Source organism: Arvicanthis niloticus, chromosome 5 (genome assembly GCF_011762505.2).
Source record: "Arvicanthis niloticus isolate mArvNil1 chromosome 5, mArvNil1.pat.X, whole genome shotgun sequence".
Lineage (NCBI taxonomy): Eukaryota > Metazoa > Chordata > Mammalia > Rodentia > Muridae > Arvicanthis > Arvicanthis niloticus.
The window spans coordinates 34,053,680-34,062,972 of NC_047662.1; the positions used below are offsets into that span (position 1 = coordinate 34,053,680).

At 47.5% G+C, this 9,293-nt stretch overlaps 1 protein-coding gene across 1 annotated transcript; it reads left to right on the forward strand.

Annotated features, from left to right (window-relative positions):
* The first annotated feature begins 634 nt into the window (after nucleotides 1–634).
* Nucleotides 635–9,031, forward strand: Tmem269 (transmembrane protein 269). The gene is made up of 5 exons (XM_034503925.2): nucleotides 635–861; nucleotides 3,567–3,664; nucleotides 4,440–4,583; nucleotides 5,117–5,320; nucleotides 8,768–9,031. The coding sequence occupies exons 1-5, from the start codon at nucleotides 752–754 to the stop codon at nucleotides 8,887–8,889; spliced, it is 678 nt and encodes a 225-aa protein (XP_034359816.1). The 5' UTR covers nucleotides 635–751; the 3' UTR covers nucleotides 8,890–9,031.
* Nucleotides 9,032–9,293: the final 262 nt, after the last annotated feature.

The window sequence follows — 9,293 nt, forward strand, 5'->3', positions numbered from 1 at the left end:
CTGAGAGATGTCACACATCTGATGATGGGTGGTCAAAGGCCTGGATGTGGCCTGCCCCAACATGCATGTCTGGTAAAGCTGTCCAGGTGAACTCCTCAGTCCTAGTCCCCAAACCTCCTCCTTCTGGGGTCTTGGCCAACAAGAACAGTAGCAAGTTTAGGACCAAGCAGCTGAGATTCGGTTCTACTCACTTAGTGTGTGACTTTGAACAGATTTCTCCAAGTTGCTGAACTTGAACTTCCTCACTCATAAAATGGGGGAAGAAAGAGTACACCCTCTGCACTGCCCAGACCAGAGGTGAGGACTCGGTGGAAAGTGCTGGGAGCCACTGAGTGGTGTCCACATTCATTCTGAGGAGTTGATTTCCTTCTCTGTTGGAGATGGGGCCAGTGTTGTGGTATGCCCTGAGGTCTCTGAGGGAGTGGGTATAGCTTCTCTCAAGTCAGCCATTAGTCTCTGACAAGGTTCCATCACAGATAGAGACCTCTGAGGCATCAAGAAGGCTCCTTCCTGTAGGGCCAGGGCAAGGGGAATGGATGTCCACACAAGTTCATCTGGCCCACTGCTAAGCTTTCCCAAACCTTGCCTTTAACTCTAGTGTCTCCTTGTTAATTTGTCCCTCTCAATCCAGTTGGTGAGACGGAGTGTCAGAAGGTGCAGTTCTTGGATGGGGTCTCTGGGAGTCTCTCTGGAGACGCTTTGACCTTGAGAACCCTGTGCACCTCTCTCCTGGGCCACAGGTCATCACATCATGAACCAAGAGCAGATCAGTTCTGACTTTTCCTGGAAAGACATTGTTAATGCCTTGGCCCTGGCCAACATGATCCTGGGTCTCTTCTCCATCTTCTGCAGCTTCAGCAGGTAGGTCTGGGGCACTGCCTGCTCTTAGCCTAAAGCTAGAGCCTATGGCATGAGGAATCAGGTACAGACTCCAGAGACCTGGCCAGTATGGCAAAGGATCAACTCAGGGATGGGGACAGTAACACACACACACACACACACACATACACACACACACACACACACACACACACATACACACGGCTTCAAATTCAGGGGATCAGGATCCTGGCCTCCATGTTACTACAGTCTGATATGTGACTTCAGCTAATTTACATCCGCGCCTCACCCTCCACATAGCATGAGGAATTTATATTATAATTTTTCTTGTTCCTTCAGCTATAGCAGTTGAGAATGGCTTGTAGGAGGGGGGGAAAGGTGCATAGTAGTACTCATAGCCATTCTCTCTTTCTCTCCCTCTCTTCTCTCCCTTGTTTCCCCCCTCCCACCTTCTCTCTTCCCCAGTGCAGCCCAGGATGGTCTTAAACTGTGTAGCTTAGACTGTCCTTGAACTTCTGATCCTTCTGCTTCAGCTTTCCCAGTGCTGTAGGTGCAAGCCACCCTACTTGGCTTTGTTCATATTTTCTGGTTCTCAAATCAGAACATATGATTTGTCTATCTGACATGAGCACTGTTCTGGAACTTCTGTCACACTTGTGCCACCAAGAAAGCGGGAACAATGTATGTTCCTGTAAGTTGGATTCTATTTTGAGACCTTTGATAAATCAGCTCTTTAAAGAGACCCCTTTGTGACGCACTCATGACGTGTACTTGATTCTTTCTGTACCTGTTCTTCATCCATAAATTTTTAGTTTTAGAGTCTAATATAGTGGGAGGAGGCACATCTGTGGTAGGAAAAACTCACTTTAACCAAATCCTTGCGAGGGTAGTCCTGTGTTACAATCGTACCTATCTTCAATTCTGAATCCTTCTGCGATCTTCATTTAGGCTCAGGCCCTTTTTGATACTCAGGTGTGGGCTAAACATGCTGACGGTTTGGAGGCAGCTGAGGTCAGGTTCCCTTGCTTCTGCTGGGTCGTCTAAGCATTGTGATCCAGTGTGGGCTTGGCAGTGGCCTCTGTGGGCAGGTTTGTGTTGGACTGTGTGGCTGCTCACACAGGGACTTGGGACCACATGATGTACAAGGTGCAATGGAGAACGTGGGGGCTAGAGGAACTCTGGGAAGCCACCTAGAGTAGAGCCAGCATCGAGTTCGAGATACTGACAGATCCTTACTGTACATCAAACTCAGAGAACTTTGGGAGACGCCGATTTAAACCAAAGTTGGAGATGCCCTCGCCTAGCACTCATCCAAGAAAACCAGCAAGCATATCAAGCTCGGTAGCACCACCCAGTTTCTGGATGTGATTGACACCTGCAGACACTCTATCCAAGAACAGCAGGCTGCACACTATGCTCAGGCTGTCTTGGAGAATTCACTAAGACAAACTGCATTCTGGATATATAAAAGACTAGAAGGCATAAAGAAGGTGATGTCAGGTCAAATGGAATTAAACTAAAGCTCAGAAGTGGAAAGGATGTACAACCCTGACCTGGGATCACACATGGGAGAGTGCTTGCCTACAATGTGTGAGGCCCAAGCTTCAGTCTACAGTACTGGAAAAATAAGTACCAGATGGTTAATTAGGAAAGTTAGAATTTAACCAGGTGTAGTGACGTAAGCTTGTAACTCCAGCACTAAGGAGGTGGAGGCAGGAGGATCAAGGATTCAAGACCAGGGGTTGGGGAGATAGCTCAGTTGATAAAGTGCTCGTGGCACAAGTGTGAGGGCTTGAGTTCAGTTCTTAGCAGCATGTAAGAAAACCAGGCGTGGTGGTGTGCACTCAGACTCCAGTGCTGGAGAGGTGGAGGCAGGAGACTCTCTGGGGCTCACTGGCCATCCAGTCTTACCAAACTAATGAGCTCCAGGTCCCAGTGAGAGACCATGTCTCAAAAAAAATGGTGGATGGCTCCTGAGGAGCAGGTGTCTTAGTTACTTATTCTATTGCTGTGATAAAGCACCTTGACAAAACAACTTCTAAAACAAAGCATTTAGTTGGGCATATATAGGATCAGTGTTCATTAGGGCAGTGCAAAGGCATGGGGGAGAGACAGCTAAGAGCTCACATCTTCATCAGAAAGCTGGAGGCAGAGAGAGGGGCACTGGGAGCTGCTGGAGTCTTCTGAAGCTTCGAAATCTGTCCCTGTGACACAGCTCCTCCAGCAAAGCCACGCCTCCTAATCCCTCCCAAACAGTTCGCCTCAGTGGGGGGAGCTGGGGGGATCCCCACCAAATCTACCACAGATGAGAGAAAGGAGAGGAAGCTGTTAGCATGAATCCTTCATTTCACAAGTGGAGGGAAAAGTCTAGAGAGACACCCAGTGATTTAGCTGAAAGTCACAGTGAGGTGGTGGTAGAGATTGCACTAGACTAGGAACCCGAGTCATCAAATACACCTGGGACTTAATGGTTGGAAGGGACCTTAGTGATTACTGTGGGGAGGGGGTCAGGAAGCTATCATGTGCTGGGAGTTTGGGAGGGATAGAGCCACATATGAGGGTGTGTGTGAAACATTTGAAGCACAATATCTAGAAGAGCTGTGAGTAGTGTGGGGAATGTGCTTTGTGTGTGTGTGTGCATGCCTGTGTGTGGTAGAGATTTGTGCAGAGTGGGGGACTTGTCCAGTGGGCACTACAAGAAGCTGCCCTGCTGGCCTGCCCTCTAGGAAATCCCACTGTGCTTCCTGGATGCTTCTGATCAGCTTCCTGTTAGACATTGCAATAGGAACGATGACCAAACACCTCAACATCTGCCACAAACTGGGTGAGTCTAGACCTCAGGCCCACTCTCATCCCTGCCATGGGGAGCATCTGTCTCCGGTTACCACCTGTCCTCTGACATCAGGCAGGCCTTCTTCAGTTACTCCCAATTGTGCACATGCCCATGCCAGTAGCAGAAACAGTCCTGCTGTCTGCACCCTAGATCCATCCTCTGGGCTGGCTCTCTTCCCCATCTTTGTCCCATCCCTGCCCTGGTGTTCAGTCCTATCTTCTTCACCTCTCTGTTTTATCCATTTACTCTTCTTTTGATTTATGCCAGTTCGCTGAAGGTTTTTGTTTTGGTGTTTACACTTCATAGCACATTATTGTGGTTACTGTGAGTTTTATAAGGTAAGATCTCATTCTGACTTACTCAAGCAACTTCTTTGCTCTTTATCCTCTCTTGCTTTTTTGTGTTTGTTGGGGATCACCTTCATTCTAAGTGAAGAGTGTCCTCTATAATTTTCTTAGTGAAGAGGATGGTGAGGGTCAGTGAGGAGATGAGAAGCAACCCCGGGCAGAGCAGCTTGAAAGGCTCCTTGGAAGATTTTGCCTGAAAAAGGTGCTGGCGCTTTTGAACACGTGCACTCAGTCTTGCATGTTGAGTGACGAGGACCAGCAGAGGCAGAGCCTAGGGGAGGCCCAGGCTTTGACCTACAGGCCACCTTAAGGGGGCAGCTGCTGTCCTCTGAGAGCCCAGCACTCTAAATTGTCACTGCTCCAGGTGAAGCTAGGGTATTGAACACACACCTGTGAGTTAACCTTGTCCTCTGAAGCAGGACTCGAGCTGAATGACTTTGCTGTCTTCACCACCTTTGGCCTGGCCTCGGCTCTGCTCCTTGGTGTGGATGGGCCTCTGAATGGGTTCCTGGCCATCATCTATGTGTTAACCACTTCTTTCCGCCTGTGTTTTTATTCAACTGGTGAGTGGAATCCAATTCCTTTTAGGACTGTGGCAAGGGATCAAGGGGCAGGAGAGGCCAGGGGTCACGTATGGGCTCCTCTTCCTCTACATGAGCCTGCCGGAGGTTAAGGGCTGTATTGGCAGAGCCCTGGTCTGGGAGACACGGGTCCTTGCTTCTTTGGCAGCTGTGTCCCTCTGGTATTATCTGTGTGTGGAGCGTTGCTTCTCACCAGTTCTCCCAAACAAGAGAAACTGTGCTAAAATGAGGGCAGCTGCCTTCCTAAGACCACACAGAAAAGGTGGAAACCCAGCAGTCAGCTCAGACTGGCCTTTCAAGGAGCCTTAAGGTATGAGCACACCTGGTAGTCCTCTTGATGCCTGCTGTCCCCCAGAAGCCAACACATACCCAAACCTGTATGACATCTGCTTGTGGATGACCAAATGACCTCCTCACTCCTGGGCTTAGGGAATTTGGCAGTTCATGGACAGGAGACCCAAAGTAATAGGTGCCCTTAGAGCCAGGAAGCAGCTGATCCCCTGGTCTTTCCCTAGGAGGAAGTCCCTCTGGATACAAGGGCCTACCCTGCCCCTATGCTTCCTGTGTTTTGGCCTCCACCTGCCTTCTGACTAAAGGCAATACATTCATCCTCTGCTGCATGGCTTCACTCATGATTCTCTTCATGATTGACCAGAGCTGCTACCCACCCGATGAGATCCTAGACTCGGACCACTGGAAAAAAATCGTTTACATAGGAGGTGAGTTCAAATACCTGCCGCCATCTTTGTGGTCACACCATGTCTCACTGCAGCATTGCCCATGGGCTTTGCTCTCATGGACCTTTCACCACTGAATCTGTTGTCACTTAACAGTTTCCAAAAACAAATATCCAAAGATTTACTATTTTTTTAATGTCTGAAAATACTAAGTGTACTCACCTGCATAGGAAACTGTTTTCTTCATTCTCTGAGTTCCAGTGCACAGAATTAGGCTGTGCTCAATATCTGCCCAAGTTAATGAGTTCAGTAGAATTTAGGGAGCATGTGCTATGTGCCAGGTACTGGGAGTCAGTCTGGCAAACCAGGCATAGTCCTTGTCTCAGGGAGGGAGAAAACCAAAACAAACTCACAAATAAAAGTGACAAAAAAGAATTGGAAACAAACAAAGCTGGGTATAGTGGTTGTGTTTGTAATTGCAGTTCTTGGGATGCTGAGGCTGGAGGATCATTGCAAGTTCAAGATACAATGAGTTCCAGGCCAGCCTGAGCTATAGAGTGAAACTCTGTCCCAAAAATAAATTAAGTAACTACAAACTGGGATTTGTTTTGATGCCCTGAGAAAGTACAGGGTGCTCTCAGAGGGCAGGTGACTTATTACAGAGGGATGTTTAAGTGAGATCTGAAGGATGGGTAGGAAGGGCAGCCCGGGCAGAGGATATTGTTTTGTAGTGACTGAAGGCTGAGAAGGTGCTTGAAGCCTTAGTAGAGCAGTGTGGCTGGTCCTTGTGTGGAAAGCCAGTGACAAAGACTCAGGCTAGTGAAGTGGGTAGACTGGGTAGGATTTGAGATTTGATCCTAAAGGCAAATGAGACATCGTGTGTGGAACCCAGATTGCAAGTGATATGGTCAGAACAGCAGCGTTCAGGCATTGCTTGGACTACAGTGTACCAGTGTTCAGATAGGAGGTGGTGGTGTGATGGATAAGGAGAAGCAGCTGGATTTTAGAGGTGTTGGAACTAGAGCTGATACTGGGGGATGGAGGCAAGTGTAAGCAGCTGAGTGTGGGCTCCAGCCTTGGAAGATGTTCACAGGGTTGCCCCAAGTTAGGTTTCTTCAGTATTAGTTTTTCTTTTATAATGTGTGCTTGTGAACAAGACTCCCTGGGAGTTGGAGATTCTTCCATTGTTCCTTTGCTGTGATTCCACTCTGGGTTGTTATGGTCTGTTTCCTTCAGATGTGTATCTTATGTGGCACTAGTACAACCTCCTTGTCCAACTTCTGGGAGCTGGCTCCCCTGTGCCCAAAAGGCAGAGGCAGAATGGTGAGGAGAGTCTGGGTTTGTAGCTGAATGGACCTCAGCTGAGGCTCTGACTTCTGCATGTGGTTGTTGTATAACTTAACCATTTTGAATTCAGTCTCCTTCATCTATAATTAAAGCCCCAAGTTCCTAGCTTGTAGGCTCACTGGGATGGAATGAGGCAATAAGGTAGGTAATTCTCTGGTAGGCTCTTAGACTGTAAATGGCAATTCCTGGCTCCATCTTTTCCTCCTCCCCTCTCCTAGCTCAGAGTGTTTTCCTCAGAGGTGATGCTCCTAGAGTCGATCCTCTCTGCTCAAAATAAACCACACAGAGAGTGTGAGACTCCTGGGCTTCTTTGCTCTATGAGTCAAGGAGGAAACAGCATCTCATAGATTCTGACACCAGTTAATGCCAGTATTGTGCACATTTCTCAGTGGATGAGGTTAATATTGTGCTTGCCTGGGGAACAATGGGTCACCTTAGATTGAAGACCCTTTTTCCCTACAGAGCTTCAACTTTGAGAAGCTGGCCCATGGCCAGTTTTGGAGAGTGAATGCCATCTTTTTTTTTTTTTTTTTTTTTTTTTTTTTTTTTTTTTTTTTAAAGGACAAGTCTGGCTTTAAACATTGCCCCCTTGCCTCAGCAGACCAATGACTGTTCTCCAATGGCAATTTTCCAAAACTTTAGCATACCTGCTTAGCTGATTCTGTTCCCCAGAAGTGACCTTTTGTTAGGTTACCTGCCACACTCTAATGGGATCTTACAGCATATGTGGTGGTCAGATTGGGGATGCAGCCCAGTTGGTAGGGTACCCTCATAGTAGGCACGGATCCCTGGGGTTCCATCCCCAGTACTACACACACTGGCTAAAATGGCACATACCTGTAATCTCAGCACTTGGGAGGTGGGGGCTGAAGGATCAGGAGTCCAAAGTTGTCCTCAGCTACATAGCAAGTTTTAGGTCAGCCTGGGCTACCTCAGATCCTGTCATGAGACTATTGATGCTCTGTATACTTGTTAATTGAGGCTGAGTGTCTAGTTTTTAAAGGTCAGGCAGACTTAGACTTGAATTAGGCCTTTGTGCAGGTTACTTCCCTGTCTCCCACGAGAAAGGTAGATGTACTTCTAAGTCACAGGAGTAAGACGAAGTGTAAATGAAAGGCAGAGAGTCTAGTGCTGAGTAAATGTACCAGGATGGAGTCCGAATGCCTGAGAGTGTTTCATCTGAAATGTAGATTGTCTTGGGAATACCTGAGAATACATTTAGGTTTAGTGATTTGCTTGGAGGGGCCTCAGGACTCAGCATGTTATGGTACTTATGGCTAAGACTGGTTAGAACACAAAGATGTGGCCCCATGTGGTGACACATGCCTTTAATCCCAGCACTCAGGAGGCAGAGGTAGTTGGATCTTTGAATTTTAGGCTAGCCTGGTCTACAGAGCCAGTTCTATGATAGCCAGAGCTATAACAGAGAAACTGTCTCGAACAACTAAAACAACAATAGCAAGAAAACCAAAACAACCAAGCAACAAAAACCCAGAACAAACAACCAAACCAAACCCACCAATGAAGGATGTGGTTCAAAATCAGCAGAGGGTGCATGGGATGTGACTGCAGAAAGGAGATGCTAGCTGTTCAGAGTCTACTCCAGGTGGCACCAGAAAGTTACACTCAATCCTTAAAGCCCTGAACTGTGGTCATTCACTCGAAGCATTGTCTTCTAGGGAAGGCCATCAGAGACTCACATAGGCACCCTCTGCCTAGCTGGGACAAAGTTCCAGACTCCAGAAGGAAAGTGGATGTTCAGCACGAACATGTGCTTGCACGGTCTGGACCCAGTGAGCCTTGCTGATCACTCAGAGTTCTTGGTGTGGGAGCTGAGGCCACTCTAAAGCAGTCTCAGGCATTTAACATTACATGTTAAACTCCAAATAATTAGGACTTTTTTTTTTCATTGAAAAGGCTCTGGTCAATTTGGATTCAGTCTTGGCTTCTGGTCTGAGATGGACAGAATGGACCTGAGATTACATTAGCTTCCAATTAGGGGCTTCCATCTTCTTAGTAAACTGAACTTACACGTGGGATTCCTGTCTTGTTGCTGTCTCTGTCCCTCTGTGAGGGACAGGGGGTTGGGTAGGAGCCATGTGAGGTGCTTCATGAAACTGAGTGTTTGCGTTTTCTTTCCAGGTGTTATCCTGCTGTTTTTTTCTCCGTTCCCGCTCACCGCCTTTTACTGCCTGACTTGGTCCCTCTCCTATATCTTCTCCCCTGAAACCCTGTGGGGCAGAGGAGTTTGTAGTAAGCTCTAGCAAGAGGAAGCCATAGCGTCACCACTCCTGCTGGCTCTGTGGGCTGCAGGCTTAGCATGCTGGACCAAGACCTGCCTGTCTTCACTAAAGCTTTCAGATGCCTGTGTTGTCATATGCTCGATGCACTCTCTTCTGAATCACATCGACCCACCCTGGGCCCAGAAGCTGTTGTTTCTTTCTCCTTACTAAGGGTTCAGACTCCTTTTGGGGTAATACTTTAATCAGTCATGTAGGATAGACTTTTGTTTCCAAGCTAAGTTTTAGGCTGAAACTCAAACACAGCCTTGGATACATGAGACTTTATTTTAAAAAAAAAAAATTGATTGGCAGCCTAAATGCATCACTCGGTGTAATAGTCAAGAGCAGAGATGATAGGACAATCTATCTATCTATCTATCAATCAA